The 21765-nt window shown below is 41.1% G+C and overlaps 1 protein-coding gene across 3 annotated transcripts in view; it reads right to left on the bottom strand.

Annotated features, from left to right (window-relative positions):
- Nucleotides 1–680: 680 nt before the first annotated feature.
- mtus2a (microtubule associated tumor suppressor candidate 2a) overlaps nt 681–21765 on the bottom strand; it is a 38614-nt gene continuing 17529 nt past the window's right edge. For 2 of the 3 annotated variants that reach the window (XM_044371625.1, XM_044371626.1), the window contains exons 4-16: nt 21488–21745; nt 11849–12013; nt 9198–9296; nt 6784–6971; nt 6568–6693; nt 5702–5768; nt 5046–5260; nt 4828–4933; nt 4661–4734; nt 3930–4028; nt 3599–3718; nt 3359–3459; nt 681–3240 (exon numbers count right to left, since the gene is read on the bottom strand). In XM_044371625.1, the coding sequence (XP_044227560.1) occupies nt 2811–3240; nt 3359–3459; nt 3599–3718; nt 3930–4028; nt 4661–4734; nt 4828–4933; nt 5046–5260; nt 5702–5768; nt 6568–6693; nt 6784–6971; nt 9198–9296; nt 11849–12013; nt 21488–21745 (2048 nt within the window). In that variant the 3' untranslated portion in view covers nt 681–2810. The remainder of the gene's footprint in view (nt 3241–3358; nt 3460–3598; nt 3719–3929; nt 4029–4660; nt 4735–4827; nt 4934–5045; nt 5261–5701; nt 5769–6567; nt 6694–6783; nt 6972–9197; nt 9297–11848; nt 12014–21487; nt 21746–21765) is intronic. The other variant, XM_044371628.1, reaches the window with a different exon arrangement.

The raw sequence follows: 21765 nt of genomic DNA, 5'->3' as shown, positions 1-21765 counted from the left end.
GATGTCCACAGGACACATTGAAGGGTCATTGCAATACCAGTTTGTAGTTTAGAAATCATAGTCCATTCAAAGGTGAAATATTAATTTAGCTGTCATTTGTAAACAATAGTTTTTGTTGCATTCTTGTAGACTTTTTTTTTTTTTTGCACCTGAAGTGACCTTTAGAAGGAACCTGCAGAATCATTCAATGACATATAGGTGAACTGTCATCCTAAACACTTGTGAAAACACAGTAACTTTCTGACTGGTATGTTCTTACAATTGATCGTTACCCACAGACATTCTCAAAATCATCAGTGTGGTATAAAATTGTTGAGAACTGAGATACATTTCTCAAATCATATGCTGTACTTGACATTCTTTTGTTTAAGCGCATTTAACCCTGTGTTCGCATCATACAAAAAAATCTTGAGGATCCGTGAAAAGATTCTTTTTTTTCTTCTTTTTTTTTTTTTTTTTTTAAACTTTTCACAACCATCAAAAGTGCTGGTATAGCAATTTTAACATCTACTTAAAAGTTTATTACTGGAAAAACTGGCAACCCGGAAATGTCATCCTTTACATGCTGGTAAAAGTTTACATTTACTCAACCTGCAACTTAACAGAACAAGTGACCTGGGCACCTGCGAGGAACTGACACTCCCAACCCCCCCACCCCCCCACCCCCACCCCCATGCATCTACTTAACAATATTACATTAGTCACTAATCCTATCTCATGCCTCCAACAGCAATGTTGCTGTAACCGACAACAGCCAACACAGCCTTCATTACCCTCCTCCGTTCTCTCTATTTATTTACAGCGTCTCGTTTTCATGTGTACACTGAACAACTTTAACTTTGTTTTTGTAAAGGACGCCACACGTGTGCGAGTAAATCACTGACTGTATAGTAGTCGACTTGGTCAAAGCAGCTCCAGATGAACGATTAGGACCCTGAGGGTAAGTTTGTCAGTAGAGTACAGTACAGGAGGCAGCTATGACACACTGTTATAAAATAATTCTTCTTTTTATATACCAAAAGTTGGTTTCTCTATAGTGGAAAAATTATCTTGGGAAATATCTTGAAAGTGTATTATGTCCTGTAGAGAACCTATACAAAAGAAAATTCTAATCTAAATTTAAAAAATAATTCCCTGAATGATTCATTTTTACACACCGAGAATTCAGTGTAATTTGCAAAAGTTTAGAACATAAAAATCAATAAAAAGTGTTGTTCAGATAAACAAACCAGAAGCATCAGAAGGAAGCCTCTGTGTATGCTATATTTTTGTTCTATGAAGAGGTTAATATGGGTTCAGAAAGGGCTACACTAATCTAGTACATCACAAAGAGGTAAACAAAGGGTTAACCTGTGTTTTTTTTAACCTACATAGCTTATAGACCCAAATCATGTGATAAGACAGTCACGCTGAACACCACCTATGTATCAGGACAAGTCAAAAACATCCACAGTCCTTTCTCCTGGGGTACATCACATATTCCACTTGTGTCCCATAGGTGATATTTTCAAAGTTCATCATTCATTTCCTTCATACCTCAAGCATAATAAAGAGACAAATCACAGCAATAATAACTTTCACATTAAGACTGGAAGACTTTCACGGCACATGCTTGCTTACGTAGCAAAATACATGTAATAAATAAATTAAATAACATCACATTTAAAAGAATCCACAACAACGTTTAAAAAACAGCAAGTCCTGTGCTAGGTTTCCCCCTTAAGCTTTGAGCTCCCTGGTAGCTGTGTTTTGTTGTTGTTGTTGTTGTTGTTGTTGTTGTTGCTGCTGTTGAGCCACAGACACAATAGACTGCACATTCCCGCTGAGGTAAAAATACAAAATGGCAGACGTTGTTTTTGCAAGTTGACCTGAGGGATCCCGCAAGTGAAGAGTAGCTTGTGTGGCGAGACGCTGTACTGTAGGAAGACCTGGCAAGGTTTTCAAAAGACTTTCAACATGAAGTCCTCTGTGTTTTGCAGATAAAATGGCTGGGGTTCCCGGTAGGCTTGTCCCACACAAGAAAAAACTTTCAGCATTGAACTGATTACAAAATGTTAAATATACCTTGAAGATGCTAAGAAACATGAATCCCTCTGATTTACAAACCAATTATTAATGCAAAGTCTAATATGAAAAAAAAAGTTGGTCGTTCTCTGCTGGTGAGACGGTGGGACTAAGTATAAGGCGCTTTGTTTGGGATTTTTTTTTTTTGTCCAAATGAAAAACAAAACCATTGAAAGACGATTCAGGTCACGACTCAGAATTATAACTCATCTTTTAAAAGAAACTACTCCCAGTGGGAGAGAAAGTATAGCTTATTTTATCGAGGACATGACCGTGTTTTTAACTCACCAGAGAATTGTGTTCTGGTGACGAGCGAGTGCTGCCGTACTTTCTGTGTGTTTGTTTCTATCTGTGCGGGACTCATGGCTGTCCATGCAGGGGAGGTTTAACTACAATTTGACACTATCTGTGCCATTATCATACAATATATACATTTCAAGACTGTATTAATACAAAAAACTGAGCTGCAGTCATCTACCTTCATTTTCCCATCATGTATCTGTGTGTACAACGTTGTGTTTCACATGATGAACACCACCTGCTGTAGAGGCTTGAGAAATAAGTTCAAGCGTCTTTGATGCTTTGACTTCACTGTCTGTCAGTTTGTCCTGCAATGACTGGAGACCACAGTCCTTCTCCAACATGTACAATAATGCCATTTACATTCAAAAAGGGAAGAGGGAATGAAGGAAATTAGAGAGAATGAACCAGAAAATGAAAAGAAAAAGAAAGAAAGAGATGTGAGTTTATCTCTGTAAAGAGCTGAAACAAGCGGGTGAGTTACAGCGATTGGGGGACGCTCTGTGTGTGGGTGTGGCTGGGCCGGGGGAGTAATTGTGATTGCTTGCTGCCCTGTGAGTGGGCGTGGCTGGCCCCGGGGAGAGATTTTGATTGGTGGCGGCTCTGTGGGAGGGGGAGGAGTATTGCGCCTGCTGGGGACAGCCGTAGCAGTGAGTGGGGGAGTCGCAGCCTGCCACAGGTGAGGAGGAGAAGAGTGGGGATGAGGGGACGGGGGAGGCAGAGAAGGAGCGGTGCAGTGGGGAGGAGGAGGGAGACATGAGGGGGCTGGTCTGGAGGCGCCACAGCAGCTCCTCGTTGTTGCGACTCAGCCGCTTCTTCTCAGTGCTCTCCTTCTCGACAGACTCCTGGAGGTTGGCGTTCTCCTCTGACAGTTGCCTGCAGGGGACACCAGTGCAGAGACAGCTAATGTTAGCATAAAGCAGGGAATAAAATGATCAAGATAACAGCATTAATGATAATGATGATGCCTTATAATGATGACAACATGTCTCACCTAGATAGGACTAGGTTCATATCAATACGAGCCTTCAGATCTTCATTCTGCTGCTGCAGAACCTGGACCTTCTCTTCGAGGAACACATTCTTTTGGGCCTGCTCAAAAGTAGAACATGACCACAGCGCAATCTTTCATTCACCAGACATACTGACAGTGTGTATCTAGACCAGTGTGCGTGTGTGTGTGTGTGTGCTTGTGTAATAGTGGTGGTGCTGGAGACGGACTATTTGAGCCTACCACTTTCTCCAGGTCAGAGATCTTCTTCTCTTGCTGGTGTATCTGCTGGTTCTTCATTTCCACGACCTCCTTCAAGCTCTTCAGATCCTGCTCAATGTGCTGGTATGGCGCTAAAGCGTCCTATTACAGACGTGTGTGAACAAGACAAAAGAAAGGTAGACAGAAATAGATGGGGTGTAGCACTTTAGATAGGACAATTCCCATTTGGAACATATATTATAAATACTGTATATTCAGATATCTACATTATTTACAGTGCTACTTGGGAGATACATGCATTTATGTAGGTCTACTGTGCGGTTTCTTTGTATTAGGTTATAGGTAAACTCACAACTATCTGTTCGTCCGTGCTCCTCCTCAAAGCCTCTTCAAAGCGTTTGGCTTTATCCCTCAGACTCTGGTTTTGAAATGTGAGAGTATCCACTTGATCCTGAACAAGTATCCACACACAGAAACACAATATCATACATCACCTCAGTACAGATTAGTGTGTGTGGACTAAAAAACTAAAAAATGTTAAATTCCTTCTCCCCTCAAAAATGTGTTTTTCTTCTTGCTACTTGAATTGGCTGTTAGAGCTTCACTGGGCAGAATGATGTATGTGCAGAGTTTGACACTTAAATGCTCTTTTCACATTCATCTGATGAAAGGGGAAAGCTTATTTGTGCTCACTCAAAATCTAAGTTAAAGGGGTATAACCTACAAGCATGATTTGTGACATCACAACTAGTTTGGAGCCAATTCTGGTCCAGTATGCAACTTACACAAGTGTGATGTGGAAACTTGAAGCCTCCAGTGCACAAACACTGACAATGAACTTTACAGTGAAGAAAGAGAGATTATGTGTTCAGCAGTTAAACTGTTGAAATTGAAAATATTTGCATATTCAAAGATTCTGGATTTTTAATGAAGGAGAAAGAGTAGATGCAATTTTAAGAATTTCAAACCAGGTGATTGAACTTGTTTGTGGAAAAACCATATCAGACACAACTTATTATTTATTTTTATGTCTTAAAATATGTCTGGATGAGATCTTTAAGTATTTTCTTAATGGAATCATACCTGTAGAGAAAGCCTGAGTTTCTCAAAATCCTCCTCTAGAAGCATCTTCTGTTGCTCATGAGCTTTCCTTAAGTCTACAGACAGATTCAGACACACAATAAGAAAGAGAGTCGATGTTGTGTCTAGCAGTGCTGGGTGTCATATTGTGTTGAGATATACAATCATACCTCTCATGGTACGGGCGTGCTCCTCATGCAGTGTTGCCATGGTGATGTTATGCATGTCTCTGAGCTCCTGAATGGCTGCCTGGTGGTGGACTGTCATCTCCTCCACCTAACACACCAACACACACACACAAACACACACAGAGAGCAAGGTTATCTAATGACTGATCAGATTCAATGTGAAAGATTAAATCTCATCGAAGCTAACATGAAACAGTCACCTGTTCCTGTTGCTGAGTCCTCAGCTCCTCCATCTCTGACCGATGCTCCGCCTTCAGGTGTTCCGCTTCTGCTGAGTGACACTTCCTAAGCCCCTCCTCCACAGCGGCCAGCTCCGCCTCCTGCTGAAGCTGCAGTTCTTGCAGCTCTCGCTCAAATGCCACCTCCAGCGCCGTCTTTTCGCGATGGAGTCTCTCCCATCGCATTGAGTTGGAAGCTATAAGTTTGCGAGTGCAGAATATTTGAAGTTTTACTGTATATTCATGACTATCCATACTGGGGTCAGGTTTAATTCACTTTCATTCTAGCTAGATAAAAAAAAATCTAAAAACAAAACTTCCATTTGGGAGGCAATGACATGTCATTCATCACTTTTTCATTCAGAGTATGATGTATTAATCTCTTAAAAATAAAGCTGAATGATCAGTCTTGTGGACCTTTTCAAAACAAATCAGTGTTTTTCACAGAGGACGTTTTGACTTGTCATAGACAAGCATACCATATATAATAAATGAATGATGGCTGAACAAACAACAATTGAACAAAATGATTTGGGTTTCAATTTATTTTTACTTACTTTCTTTTTTCTGTCTGATTCTTGAAAGATTTTGTTCAATTATTGTCACACAAATAGAATCCTATAAAATCTCTCACTCACCCGTTTCCTCTCTGATCTTTTGCAATTCCAAGGACAATTTCCTTTCATTCTCTTCTGTAGTTTTATTCTGTAAATTGGGAACAAACAACATTTTGATGTAGCTAGCACAGGTTCAAAGTAACACTTTTACAATTAATACTAAGGGTATGGATGGTCAAACAGCAACTGGACTGCTGGATTATGTAAGGAGTCAACAGTCATACCAGTAGCTCTCCAGAGGATTATGATATCTGGAGACATACTGTACAGACAGATGCTGATATGCTGGTTAAACTGAATTAACCTGCATGAGCTACTTAAGCAAAACACTAGATGTTACTTACTGATAAAAATAAATGTGGACAACTCAAAGCACATACTTGCATGCTGTGGTACACTGGTTATATTGTTGCTGTTGCGTCTGACTGATGACAGCAGAGGGAGCTCAAACCTACTCAAATAAGCCTGCACTCAGACAGTGACCATAAAATAGTCAGACAGTCCCTTGGCGGTCTGGCAGTTACAGTTATAGCACCTCAGAGGCTCATTCCATCAACGTGCATGAAACCAGCTCACTGACACACTGAACTCAAAAGGACACTTCCCACAGTCGCGACCGCTCTTGCTCAACATGCTGCTCATTGACCATGCTGTGAATCTCACCTCACGGCGTTAAATACTGTATGTGCTCCTGGGTTCATGTGTGTGTGTGAAATTCAGTAAATGGAAATGTTGAGGCACTGTTGTCTATCTAGAAAATCCTCAGTTAATTAATGAAAAGATAGACTTTGCACAAAATAACACTTCACCTCTGCAGAGCAGGTGCATTATTATTTTAGTGTAAGACAATTTTATTGAGTATGCACTGCTTTATTCCAGCTGGCTACCTTGAGGCAGTAATGCTGTGTGGTGATTATGAAGGCTTCCAGACCCAAGGATGTCTTCCTCAGCTCTTCTCTTAGAGCTCTCAGCTGCCTTTCCTGCTGCTCACAGCGTCCCTGCAGCCTCTCAACCTAAGTGACAAAGAGCAGAGCAGAATAGCATAAAATCGAAAACAGCGGCACAGACTCCAAGCAGTGCCACGGATTTTCTTAACAGCTCACCTCTTCCCTTTGCTCCTCTTTTTTTCTCTCCTCCGCTTGCCTCTCTCTCTCTTTCTGTTGAGCCTCCTCTTTCTCTCTCTGCAGGCTCTCCTGCTGTTCCTGCTGCAGCCTCTGGGGGGCCGCACGATGAGGGGACCCCGGGGGAGCTGACCCTCGCACGGCTGCTGCAGGCCGCTGCCCAGACTGGACTGTGGGGAGAGGAAAAACAAACATAGGATATTAAATTAACAGATAGAAATGAGTCTGCATGAGGATGTGTTTGCTCTAAGAAAAACATTAAATTGCAAATGTAAATACGTATAATAAGTTAAAAATATCATACAATACATCATACAATATAGTGCAATATATCTTCAGTATATCATTAATTAGTCATATACTAATTCTTAAATCTAACTGGGACACATATATCCATAATAATGAAATTGATGAGTATTAAATCAGAGGAGATTTGACCTGACCTATTGCTAATGACTGTGTTCACATGATAAATGATAGTAAGTTAATTGAATCTTTTCTACAGAGGAAGCCTTGGGGTAATACCCAGTCTGGTGTTCCTTATGTTTGACCATCTAATCTCATAATGAATGTGACCAGTACCAAGAAATGATTGAGCTGCAGCATGCAATAATATGTGGACACTGTTATAATATATTGTGTTTGTGTAAAAACATTAGGGCACATTTAAGTAAAGGATCGATCCATTAATGATGGAGCTAATTTAAAGGCCAGACAAACACAAACATGTGAAAGCATTTTTTTCCCTTGGCAGGAGCAACCATTAAAGCTGCAGTTGACATACAAGCAGGGCGATTAACCTCTGTGTGAGTCACCTTCACGCAGTGTGAACACATACTAACCTGTGGAGATACACAGGATCTCTCAAATAGACGGAATTCTTTTAAGATTTACCGTCTGTACATTCACACAGCTTGAAAAACCAGCCTGAATGTCTACATACACATAGTAAATCACCGCAGCTCCACATCACCTGCCTAAACCATATCATTCAGGCCTACTGAAGCATGGGGAGTGGTCTCCATGACAACACGAGGCCGGGCTTGGGGTGCAGGGTCCCAGGTAATGAGTGAAAGATGGGTTAGAGGGAGGTGGTGTGAGTGGAGTTCTCTCCTCATTTTCAGAAAGGAGGAGGGGGAAGGTACCTGAAGGCGCTGAATGATTGTAATGGTGATAGACATGTATGACCAATTTAGAGAAAAGAGAGGCGCTAAAGGTCTAAATTGAAATTTGCACACATACACTTGCAAGTGCATGTGTGCAAATAAAACCTGAAATGGGGGAATTCCTCTCTGCACAGAGAGAAAGAGAACAGAAAAAATGTAAGAACTTAACATAAAAAGGCAGAAATGTTTTTTTCATGGCATTTAATAACCCATGCTGTGCTGCTTCTACAAAATGTTTCAATATTACCCGTATATCTTCATCAGTGTCTTTGCCTTAAAGGCACATTAGAATTCACTGTCTTTGAAAACGACTTCTAGAAGTATTAGTATGTAAATTACGTCTTTTTCGGGCACACACACACACACACACAGACACACACTGAGACAACTCTAGGTTCTACCTGAAAGGTTAGAGAGAAAATAGTGAATACCAAATGAGTTTATATGGCTGAGTGTGATGGCAGCATGCAGATGGTGGTAGAGGGGGTGATGGTGGTAGAATAATGATGCAAGAAACAATGAGAAAAGGTGATGGCAGACCTTGTGGGGTGCAAAGACTAGAGTGTTATTAAAGGTGGTGAAGTCCGGGTGCTTGTGAGGTAAAAATTACAGCTCCATTTCAACACGCTGATATTTTGCCAGCACACTGACCAGAGCAACTTCGAGTAGGAGCAACACTAGATACTGTCAATATCTGTAAATCCCAGTAAAGAAGGAGAAAATGCTTGAGTGCTGACTAGAAACTAGAAAGAGGAAAAAATGTTCGTGTTTTGCGACCGTGTGGGAGGAAACAAGGTCCAGAAAAGAGCAAGCAAGATACAGTAAAGAGAAGGGTGATCAGTAACAGCAACACTCGAAATAGTGAGCAAAGACACAGGTGTAGCCTGAGGAGACGTGTGTCAACTCAGTGTGGAAAGATGGGGAGGCCCTCTGCTATCTTGTATGAGCTGAGAAGATTGTTTCACCACTGCATGGTACTGTATGTGGAATAAAACTCCAAACTGTATGCATCAAAGCACAACATGGAAGAGAGTACTACAGTAAGCATTATGAATTTAAAGGGTACAAGGCTACAGTAGGTCATAAATTACCACACAGCCAGCACCAGAGAATGGATGCAAGCTACTACTTGTGTTATAAGTAACACCTGTGCCATCACAAGTCAAAATGTCTGATGTGAAAAAGCCCTTTTGTTGTGACCACTACTAAGTAACGAGGGAAAAGACTCACCTGGGGACTGAGGTTTGGGAGGAACCACCGCCAGCCTCTTTGGGGAGGATGGGAGGGAACGTGTGACCTCTGAACTCCTCTGAAACTCCTTCCTGCCAACTGTCAATTGACAAGGATACAACCAATCAATTGTAAAGTAAATGTTGCAGTAATGTGTTAAAATCCATCTGAGCCCTTTATTATATATCATTATGTCAATCCTCACACACACAAGCATCAATCCAACCATCCCTCCGTGTTGACGCCACAGTCTCTCCCCTTTTTTCTCTTTTCCGTTTCTTTGTTGATTTTTCTCCTCTCCTGTGTTTTTTTTCAGTTTCTCTGTTACCCTCCTCCTCTGCTTTCATCTCCAGCTGTCTCCCTCCTGCTGTGTACTGTAGTATAACTACGTCTCATGGGACTCTGGGTCAAAGAGAAGCAGAGAATACTTTGAGAGATCACCTCCCTGCTCTCTGTGACATTACACACTTTGCAGCCAAACTCAGAACTCCCGAATCATTTTTTAATGTTTCTGTGCTCACGCGTCTTCTCGTGTGTCACATGAAATCTGTCGCAGAGCTAGTGAGGTGTGTGGGTGTAAGAAATGTAGCTGGATTTGAAACAATCAATGCGAGATGTGTTACCCAGGAGCTCCGAATAGTGAAAAAAAGGTGGAGAAAAAAAAAAAAACAGATGCTAGTGAATATAGAAGTAGGTTTCAGGAGGTTAGCGGGGAGTCTGTTGTGGAGCAGAAAGGAGAAAAGGAGAGAGGCCTTGGAAAGAAACTAATTAGACCTGTAATGTGAGAGAAGCCTCTGATCCTGAACAAATCCCCATATAACCCTGGAGAGATACTTCAGGCCTGCAGAGGCACTGTGTGTGTGTGTGTGTGTGTTCACTGTGGATATGTTGGTGTGGTCATGCAAATGTGGCTCTCAGAGTGACTCATTATTGCTGAGTGAACCCCTGAGTGACACACACATACAAACGCACACTGCCACACTGTGCTGTTACAAACAAACAAACAAACAAACAAACAAAAAAATAGCAGCAAGACGGTCTTGAACTTGTACCTGAAGTTAGGGTGTAAAGTCTGCTTTTAAAGAAACGCTGTCACAACTATATGTTGGAAAATACTCTTACCAGGAATTAGTTGAGAACACCAATATCAATGAAAGTTTAAAGTGTGATACTACAGGGCTTATGGTGTTCATTTTGAGGTGTGAAAAAGAACTGTGTGTGAAAAGCATCCTTGCCAGGGTGCTTCTTCTTCTCTTCTGAATAGAGTGTATTGGCACCGTAAACCAGGACAGGTGACAAATATATGTTAACAATATAATACTTTTTTTTTTAAATTGAGAAGCTCTTTCATCCTGGTATTTTAATGTGCAAGCATAATGTGCATAATGGTTTCTAGGACATGAGAAAATGCTGTCATCACGAACAAGAGTACACTACATGGGTGAAATGCACACTTAAAGGGTAATTCCACCCTTGGATATCTCCAACACATTTCAGTCTGTGAGTGATTTTGTAAATGTGAAGTGTTGTTAAGCTGATGGTTTCCAACATTTTGAACAACATTCTGACTCTGAACAACAGCAGAGAGAAGGAGCTTCTGTGTAATTTGGTGCTACACTGCTGAGGAATTTATGACTGCACTGCATTTTTTCCAGAGATATACTGTACTGTATGCCGTTTCTAACATGCTGTAATACTCAATATTTGTGCAAAATTGTATGTCTATACAGATGCTCTTTGATTCTATGGTACTGACAACAAAAGCTGCTGTTTACTATTGATATTTTAGAAAGCTGAATATTCTTCTGCTAGACCACAGAATACATCATGCAGGACATCATGTAGGATTTGCCAGTTAACGAAGTGTTAACCACATACAGTATGTGACAATAGAACACAATCTGTTGCTGGTGGAAAAATGCATCTCTTTCTCACATGCACACAGCTCACATTTGCATGAAGGTGCAGTATGTAGAATTTAGTTGCATCTAGCGGAACGGACCTGGCAGAAATGGAATATAATATTTATAAGTATGTTTTAATTACTGTATAATCCCATGAAAATAAGAATCATCGTCTTTTTGTTACTTTAGAATGAGCCCTTCGTATCAACATAGAGAGGGCGCCATTTTTTTTTCCCACCCGCATTGTGCAAAGACCTGCTGCTACTCTGCCTCTGATTGGCTCTGACCCTGATATTTTTACCCTAATCATCTCAATCCTCATGCCTAAACATAACCAACCTAACCAACGAAGGCAATGAGCACTAGCCAATCAGAGGCAGAGTAGGGTGGGTCTTTGAGGGTGGGAAAAAAAAAAAGGCGGGAGCGGGTCCTCTTCCATGGAGCCTGCTATGTTGCACCACCGTGTTTCTACAGTAGCCCAGAACGGACAAACCAAACACTGGCTCTAGAGAGGGCCTTTCGTGTTTTTCATGGGTATTTGTGGGTTCTCCTACACACTTGGAAGGGGCGTGGGGGGTATTCAGTTGGTTGCAACCTGCAACCTCACCACTAGATGCCACTAAATCCTACACAGTGGTCCTTTAAAACCTTATATTTTGAAAAATCATTTCTATAGTCAAACCAAGAAAAAAAAAAACTTCATATCAACAAATCATGCTCTGTTCTTCTACACAAGCGTCTGCTGACCTCCAGGGGAGCTTCTTGGCTGGGGAGGCAGGTAGCGTCGGGGCAGGGCAGGGGTGGAGGGCGGCTGGAGGCTGTTGCTGCGACATGGCACCCCTCTCTGGTGATCTGTCGACGGAGGGTTTGTGGTCACTCTGTAAAGAGGAGGCTCCTCGCTCACACTCAGACCTGAAAACACAGAATTAGATGAATCATCAAAAATAAATGTACTTAATTTTAAGTATAATTATCAGAAAATCATAATTCCAGAATTTGCTATATCTCAATTGCTGTCTCTTTCTCTGTCTTATAATCACATATCTGTGTTTCTGCAGTCGGCTAGGGCTTTGTTATGTCTGAATCACAAAGTTCACTGGGCTGCAAAATGGTCTGTAACCTCCGGGTCTCGCTGCTGCTGCTCTCAATCTTCCTTCTGTTAACCTGGAGCAGTGCACTTATCCTGCACACGCATTCACAGTCTGACACACATGTTGACACAGAGACACTTGAGCACAAACAGAGGAAAATACCATGCACCCTCACACATAAGCGCACCAATCATTGCAGCTGTAATCCATCAAATGACTAGTGGATACACACTTTCACACACTGCATACACGTATATCCTGCTTATCTCACAATCTCCAATCAATACTGCACTTCTCCACCTTCTGTTTGTGATGGTGATAAACTATCTAATGTAAAGCTGCATGTAAGCAGCCACGAGATAGTGATTAAGCCATGCAGTGTTAACTAAAGCGCAACTTGTGATGGCTAGCTGTCGTGAAAATTTAGATATCAAGAGCTCCTTTTGGTCTGCATTGTCTTATATCGGTGCCAAGTCCCTCAGGCGCTCAGGATAAGAATAGTACACTGCAGGGAGCCTCGTCTGTTCAAGGGAAGCAGCTTTGCCATTGGTGAGGATTGTTATGGTGACCAAAGGATTCTACCCCACCATGCATATACAAACATGCAGGGACACACAGAGCTCCTGTTTTCATGGGCTCCTGACAGCTGTTTGCTGCATTGTACCAATATTGCTGTGAATACATTATATGTAGTGAGAATCGACTTTTGTATATTTTTTTTTCTTTCCATTGTCTTTAATTTCATGAAAAGCCACATCAGTGCTTTGTCACTTGAGGCTTGACAGACTGTCAAGTGACAATCAAGAAAATGGAAAGTGAATGTATAGATATATTTTAGGCAGGTAAGAAGTGCTGGTGTACTATATGTACTATAGAAAAATCCAAAATTTCTAGTTAATCTAGTTTTGAAAATACAGACTAGATTTATTCCTTACTAACTTAAAAAATGTTTAAATACAGGGCTTAGCAAAACAGATCAAAATTACTCAAGGCGTAAACATACTATATACAGTATGTACATAATTGGGTCAATTAACTGGCCAATTTAGGCTTACATCCTGTTTATTTCAGTCATTTCATTTTATTAAGCCCTGAAGTCCCTTTGATCGCTTAAACTATTTGTTTTTAACAATTGCCTGGTGTCAGAATGAAACAAAAACGGTTAAGTCATTGCTTTTCTCTAAAGTATGTAATAATGTCTGTTTTTTGAGGTGCTGTATGCAGGTAGCAGGTAACGGCAGATCATGTTGTGTTTTCTTGTTTGACCTCATTTCGTGTCATTGATACTATGAATTAACACAGACACAAGGTCTAAGAAGTTTCTTTGTTTGCTTATTATTACAGTAACATGCAGCGCCGAAGTGTAAGGTCTCAGCAATTTCTTTGTTATTGAAGGGTTTTCATGACAGTAACAACTAATGTACATCACCTAGTGCTTGAGACAGTGAAGGTGCAGTTCACCTAAAGAGTGATTTTTCTTACTTTGAATAGTTTTTTAGCCCTGAAAAGGTCAAATTATACTGTAATTTACAAGAAAAAAACAAATATTGGAGGAAAATCATAAAAAAAGAAAACGGTTTTTCTGCCTTCCTGCCCTGTTGATTATCTTGCAACCCCCTCGTGAAGGCCCTGACCCCCAGGTTAGTAATCATCTATGATCTCTCACTGCTGTGTGTACATGTGTCGCTACATCACCATTCTAGTGACAACCTGCAATCTACATTCCCAAAGCTTCATTAGTCCTCCCAGAGCTCCTCCAGGAGTTGATTAGCAAGGCTGTTTACAGTATTTCCTCCTCATTAACCAGTCAAGGGCAGTCATGGGCAGTGTTTCCAGGCCAGGTATACATGCTTCAATTATTGCCGTCAACATCTTATATGTGAGGACTTCCAGATGTTGACGTGTTAAAGATGAGAATTGCACATGTGAATAATAAATTAAATGATATATTTCTTTAAATCAAAGAAAATAAAATCTTTGACATTGAATGCTTTCACTGGTGCTCCATTACCTGAGTTGACACAGATCAACTGGCTGGTTGATATGAACATAAACATGCTCATTAGTCATAGGTCAAGTATGTATGAAGAAATTCCCAAAGCAGAGCGCCAAGAGAGGAAGAGTAAATGATGACATTACAAAACATACACAACTGAGGAGTGCTGTTAAAAAAAGGAGGCTTTTATTCAGCGGCATAGAGAAAGAGAAAAAGCGATGTATTTCATTAACGGTAAAAGCTAGCTGATATGCATCACTGATTGGCAAAACGCCAGCTGATGACGGATAACGCGAGGAGGATGGGGAGACGGAAGGAAGAGACTGGCTGTATGGGATCAGGAGGAAGCAAACAAAAGGATATAAAAAAAGAGCCATGAAGAGGAATGAAAGGACGATGCTGATTTGGAGCCAGTGGCAAGCATTGCATATTATGAAGACGGATGAAAAATACCAAAGATATTAAAAAAAAGACCATGAGCAAGAGGAGCAAGGGGAGAACAAAAGACAGCATTTTTTTCCGGCTCAGCGGGGGGCCATTTTATTGCAGTAGCTTGCACTTCATTGCTCAACTAATGCCTGTAGAATAATGCTGACTTTTGTATCTCAGTCCTCATTCACTGACTGAACAGAAAACTGAGCCATGTGCGCTTTCAGTGTGTATTCTCAAAGGTTCCCCTTTGTCTATATGTAAAATGAAGCCATGTCACTTGCAGGAGAACCATGCAATTTGATAGTAAAATAACAAAATTCACACCTTGGAGGTGTTCATTTGACTGAAGCATAAACCGCTCTGCGCTTGACAGCTAAATCAGCACATTCACATTCTGCAGAAGAAACTCTGCTATCCTAAAGGAATTGATCATGCTGTAGTCTGCCCAGGTTGCAAACAGCAGCAGCAATAGCAGCACACAACCAGGTGCACATACACATACACTGCTGAACTGGACCCATTGCACAGCTTGCAGTGCTGACACACCAAAGAAATAGCTTTTATTCGACAAAAATGTACAACCCCTGGGAAATAAGTGAATACTTTAAATTATATGTATTCTTAAAAATAAAAACAGCAGCGTCTGGTACAAATGGACTCATTGCCACATGAATAGCTGATGAGATAGGTGGTGGATTTAAGGCGGGAGGGACGGGGAAATTTTATATATATATACAATGGGTTATTGTAAGCATGTTTTATGAGCATTTCTATGTTTAACATCTGCATTTGTGCATGCTCTGGTACATAAAAATAGATCATAATGCAAATAGTATACCATATTATATGGAATATAAGTGAAACTGAGGTGTGAAACTGAGACATAAACAATTCAAATTATTTAGTTCCACATGGAGAATTCCTTATTTTTGTTTATTTTGAGATCCCTACCCTTAATCTTCACTGTTTAATTAGACTGCATGCTCTCACAGACAGATGTCAGCTTCATTCTTCACTGTGCACCGCAGAAGACAATGTGTGTAATTAAGCTGGAAGATTGTATTCATCAGAGCCCGTAATTTGTTCTGCTTATTAATCGTTGCTTCCTGTCGTTCGTTTGAAGCTGGTTTAAGATGTCTGTCAGTCTTCATCCACCAGTCATAACGTACAAGGTAGAGTATTACTTATTTATCACTTTCCCTGTGATCTTTTATGCATTAGTGACTGCTTTTGCTATGTTCACAGTATATGCACACATCATTTTGTCTGCATTACATTTCACCCTGTCAGAAGAGAGATTTGGAGATAATATATATGATAGTAATAAGTTATTATTTTTTTAAGTATTTGGCATTTCATATTTGGCAGTACAGATAGTATGTGTGTATATTCTATATGTTGTGGATGAAACAAGCTGTGTCATCCATCCCAATTTACTCAAAGTCAGACTTGATATCGGGGGTTAAAATATTGACTTTTGTGTGGATTCTTTTAGAAAAGGTAACTGGTGCTAAGAACTCTGAAAACTTTATAACAGCCATCAAACTATGCATAACTCCTCCTAGCAACAAAAAAGGTCTGCAGGTGCAAGGTACACAAATGTGCATCTGCAGCGATGTGTGTGAAAGCCAAGGTTAAAGCTGCATACATAAAGCACAACATAATGACCCTGAAGAGACAGACCCGGGCTGTGGACTGAGAGATAGATTAGATGATAACACTGGAGCTGACAGCAGCAGCCACAGCCTCCTGTCCTCTGTCAGGTCCCAGATGTCAGGAGATTCAAGTTCAGTCCAATCAGGAGGACATATAAAAGACTTCTGCTCTTATGGTCAACAATGCTTCTATCAGATTTACTGACACTGGTCAAAAGGCATTGTGAGTGTACGACAGAAGTTAAATATGAATAAATCACAGACATTTTCCTCTCAAAGTGTTATTTTGAGACTTTTCTCTATTAAGTAGTGCTGCCAAGAATCTGCTGGACACAGTAAGTGAAGTTTCCCTTAAAAATGAACGGCAAAAGACAAGAATGAAACTTACCAAATGAAAGAATGAGGAGCATACAATTAGTGATTCAATGAGAGAGCAGTAGATGGACTTTGGCCTTTGTCTGCTGTCGCTGATTATATTCTGTAGAATACAGGTAAAAGTTCTTTTCCATCACGATCTTTCCTCCTGTCCAAATCTGCACCTGCTTTTTTTGACCCCAGCAAACTGAACGAAGGTTAATGTAGTAAACTCAGCAGAGTGCACAATCACCCGGGCTTACGCTGTAACATTAAGCAGCCAGGCAATGTTCTGGAAGAACAAAACATAGCCAATGGATGTTTAGAAAAGTAAGAACACTCATTTAGAAAATCTTCAAAAGCTTGCATTTGGTGTTTTACATCCACAGGCTGAACTGCATTTCCAGTTGACTACTTGAAATCCATATAAGGTTACTGTGACACTATTACAGCTACATTATAGTGTGTTATAAACTATTTATTAATTGTTTGTATACTGCTTATAAATGCTAAATAGGCGACTTAAAGTAAAGTGTTACTGGTTTTTCATTTGTTTTCACATTCCTGATGTTTTTGTCAGTCTAAACAATCACTTCAAGTCATGATTAACATGGAGCTGGATGAAACACGCAGGGAGTTTATCAGTTAATGAACAGACCCATTGAGCCCATCCATACTGTCACAGCTCCACAGCTTTAGTAAGCCTCTGCCATGTTAGTTTTTCTTTCCTCAGCCACAGAATGGCAGCCATATCTAATTGGCCCATCTAATTTGCTGCTCTACTAGTGTGTGTGTGTGTGTGTGTGTGCATGTGTGTGTGTGTTTGTGCGTGTACGTTTGTGTATATCTGCATGTGCACATGCGCCATAGAAACCATCTGTTCACAGTGAGCTAGCGTGAGTCACAGACCAGATCTGAGCCATGGCATCTGGGGTATCACATCCACTCTCCACCCATGCCTCTCTCTTTCCTCTCTTTCCTCTCTTTTTTCCCTTTCACATGCTCCCTTCCTGTCTTCCCCTGTGCTCATTTTCACTCACTGCATCTCCCCTCACTTCTTCTCTTCTCAGCTCAGCCCTTTAGTTCATTTGATTTCCACCATTATGTCATTAAAGAGAAGACCGATAGAGGCAATAATACTCTGTATACTACTGTTTGTTTTAGCGATTGAGTTTCCATCATGGAATCAGCGCGGCTCAAAGGCACAGACTTCATCAGCCTCCTTCTGTTGGATTCACCTCCCAGCTATGTAATAGAGTCTGTCAATCACAGTGGAATTACAACATATCCCCCTATGTGTCTTACATGCACGGATGCTCTCTCTCTTTTTTCACGCACACACCAATAAACACACATTCCCAAAACACCTTAGGGGATGTCAGCGACTGGGTAAAGGCAGGATTGGGTTAATGGCTAATCAATGTTATATAGAGTGACCTATAGTCCCCAGGATGCTAGACAACCCCACCTGCATGCAAACTTATATGCAAACAGAGGATAAAAATCAATTAACGCCATATCAGTTTGGCTAAATGTCACCTTGCTACCTGTGTACCCTGTGGAGTCAACTATCTCAGAGATGAATTTCTCAAAAACTCATACTATAGCTGCATGGCTTACTGTGTAATTTGGGTGAACCAGCCCTTTAACGTCATGAATATATGAACTAACAGCTGTGCAAATGAGTGCAAAAAGTATTCCTTTTCCTCTCCGTCTCTGCTCTCTTCTTCACACTCACACAGTTGCACATCCGCACATCACCCATTGATCAGAGCAGGTTGAAGAGCTATAACAGCATGGAGTTTAAACTCCGGGGATCTTCCTCTAACCCACTTTACCGAGGCCCGGCAATCCCCATTGCTCTATTCCTTAATGATTTCTTGTATCTGTATCATCCAGAGCCCTAATGGAGTCCGTTTTGCTTGCTGATCAATGGGGAGATGAGCAACTGAGCCCAGCCTTTCTTCTCTCCGTTACAGAAGGTTGCTGAGGCTCCCGACATCCGTGATGGAAGGATGTGTGAGAACTCATCTGTCAGTCTGTCTGATATGGAGCGCGGCGAGTGGTAGAGGAAAATAAGGTATAACAAACACTCCTGCATGCACACTTCCCTTCTTGCGCATGCACGCACAAATAAACGCAGACGCAACAGAGACGGAGCCCTTGGAATTTCGAAACTGAAGATTGTTTACCACTCTCATGACTGCTACTTCACTTTTCTGTTACCGTCTTGCTGCAAATCACAGCATCAGTCTATGAATTGATTCGTGCAGTCACTGAGAAACATGCCCCACTATTACACATGGTGCCTAGGGCTATGTCAGAATTTCAAAATCTAATTATTTTAATTGACAATATCTAAAATTCAAATCAGGGAAAGGCTTTGAAAGAAATGTCACCCCTATGTTGTCAGCTTTTCTAAATTGCCTCTAGGACAAAATTTTAAAAAATCCTCAACATTTCATATCATACAACTCCAAATTTTGTAGTTGGCTCTGATTAATGCTTTTCAGAATCCTTCCAGTTGGCCAATTGATATCTACCCAGTTACGGTTTTGCAGGAAACAACTGCAAGTAAATTCGGAGTTGTATGACTTCAAAAGTTTCCTCAGTTTCCCAAGGAAAGGTTAGCCACGAAGACGCCAGACAGCCTTTTGGTTAAAGCTCAACAAGCACTCGCACAGTGGGAGAGATAGAGAGGGATGTACGGTCGAGCCCAGTTTAATCCGGAAGGTCAAATGGGAGCAGGGAGTTCAAATGCTTCACAGCTGAAAGGTCACAAGCACCACACAGAGTCAAAAGTGGAAGTAAATATTCCTGCTCTCTCCTCCTGCCTCTCTCACTGCCTGACACAGACACACACACATACACACACACACACACAGAAATGTACATCAAAGGCCCTTAATCTTTTCCCTCTCATGTCTATCATCCTTGATTCCACTTTCGTCCCACTGTGCTCCGAGCAGCAGCAGTTCAACAGCAGCGAGAGGAACATTCTGCTGCAGGCATTACTTTTAAAACTTCTAGTCAATCGCCTTCTACTGTGCAGGTGTTTCTGTGCTTTGTGAGAAGTATTTGTGCATCTACAGGAGTAATATTTATAAATGGTCACAATGGAGTTTTGAAGTACAGGTGATAGATGCAGTGAATCTGCACACTGACATTGCCAGCTGCTTAAATAAATTAGGATTTAGCTGATGCACTTGTTACAATAGCATACAGAGTTATATAAAGTCTGATGGATGTTGCTGGGAATTAATTTATGATCTTTTGGTTACAGAGCAGTCACTATTTTGGCCAGAGACTGCGGCAGAGACTTAAACAAATTTTCTAATATTTGCATAAGATGCCAGAAGTAAGTATCAGTTTGGGTTTGACCAATTAATCGCTATAATGCCCCGACATTTAAGGTTTACTGACATTTTTTAGGATGGGGGAGTTTAAAGTCAAAGAGGAGATTGAAAAATTGTTTTTTTTCAGGAAATTCAAGTTGGTGGAAAATCCAGTGTGGTGGAAATTTGTGTCACTATGTGCAACTGGAAAAAAATCAAACTGAAAAAAAGGAAGAAGAGAATGACGAAGGGGAGCGGAATAGGAGTTTTGCACTTTGCACTAATTGATTAATTGACACTGGTATATGTGTGCGCACTGTGTGCCAACACACTTGGTCAATATTCACAATGCAATTAGCGCACTACTCATTGATTAAGGACTTTCTTCTATAATGTTTATGCCCAAACACAGAGAAACTATTGACAAAAAGAATGATAAAATCAATGTCTATAGCTATATGACAGACATGACAATAACAGTGATTCTGCAGTCAAAAGTGACATCCTCTCTATTTATGCCACTTAAACACATTCTGCTCTGGAGATCCAGAGTTCTCTTTTTCCTATTTCACAGCTGCAGAATAAGTGCCTCCTCCACATTGCCACACAGTTTGTATTCATTTTCAACAAATGGGGGAGAGAGAAAAGAGAGATGAAAAAAGTATGAGTGCAAAAAAAAAAAGGGGGGGGGGGGGGGGGTGATGACATAACAAGGAGCTTGATGTGCGTGAGAGTGGAGGTGCTTACGTCAACTGTAACTGGGAGAGGGAGAGCAAGTGTTCCCTATGTAGGTCACATTAAAAACACATGCAGGGATCACAAATTCAGCCAACTAACCGACCAGCCTGCCAAGCATCATTGAAATCACAACTGTAAATACACTTCCAGCTCTCTATGACTGTGAAAATTAAAACTATCCACGTAGTTCAGTCGGCAGCATTACAAAGTAAAGTATACTGTAATCTGTGCTAATGCTGACTGAATCAGGCCAGTTTATGACTCCTGGTAAATTACTGATACGTCTGGGGAATTCTTTCGTCAATCTTACAGACATTTAAGACAAAAAGATGGTTATAAGCTGAGCTGTCAAATGGGGAACCACTGAATTTCATGATAAACTGTGCATTGGTCAGAATATAAACCAATTAATTACTGTATCACTGCTGCAGTAAATTGTGAAAATGTTTGTGAAATCAAAGTCTTGTGCCCTCATGTGTTTTATAAAATGTGCTTCGCTACACTGCAGTTTTATAGCAGTTAATGACCTGGAGCTTGAAAATACAGAGAAGAATACATCTGAAGTGGGGAGGAGCTCAGGAAGAGAAAGCAAACTGTAACATAATGAATGTGGGAGGGGGCTGTTTATGCAAACTATATTCATGAGGGGAATACATAGAAGAAGGTAATAAAAACAGTATGATGATGGTGCACTCATGATGTAGCGGTAAAGTAGGCGTTTGTGAAAGCACCACTGAAATGAACAGACAGATACCAGCACATAGATTTGTAACGATGAGACTCACGGTGAGCTGTCCTGCAGGGGTCACTCTGTGTGCTGTCAGCAGAGTGGGCCGAGGACACGGAGGAAACGCTGGAACTCCTGACGAAGCCGAAGGCTGCCAGGCGGCCTGCGGGGTGACGGCTGCTGGAGCTGGAGCCCGGGGGACGAAGGCCTGACTGGCTCGCTTTGGGAAGCAGAGACCTGGACGCCGTGGCCTGAGGCTGGGCTGAAGCTGCAGCTGGAGTAGGAGGTGGAGCGTGATGAGTGAAAACCTCGTCTTCTGTTGGGAAAGCAGAGAAT

Source organism: Thunnus albacares, chromosome 13, assembly GCF_914725855.1.
Source record: "Thunnus albacares chromosome 13, fThuAlb1.1, whole genome shotgun sequence".
NCBI lineage: Eukaryota > Metazoa > Chordata > Actinopteri > Scombriformes > Scombridae > Thunnus > Thunnus albacares.
This window is presented reverse-complemented; position numbering and strand designations above follow the sequence as displayed.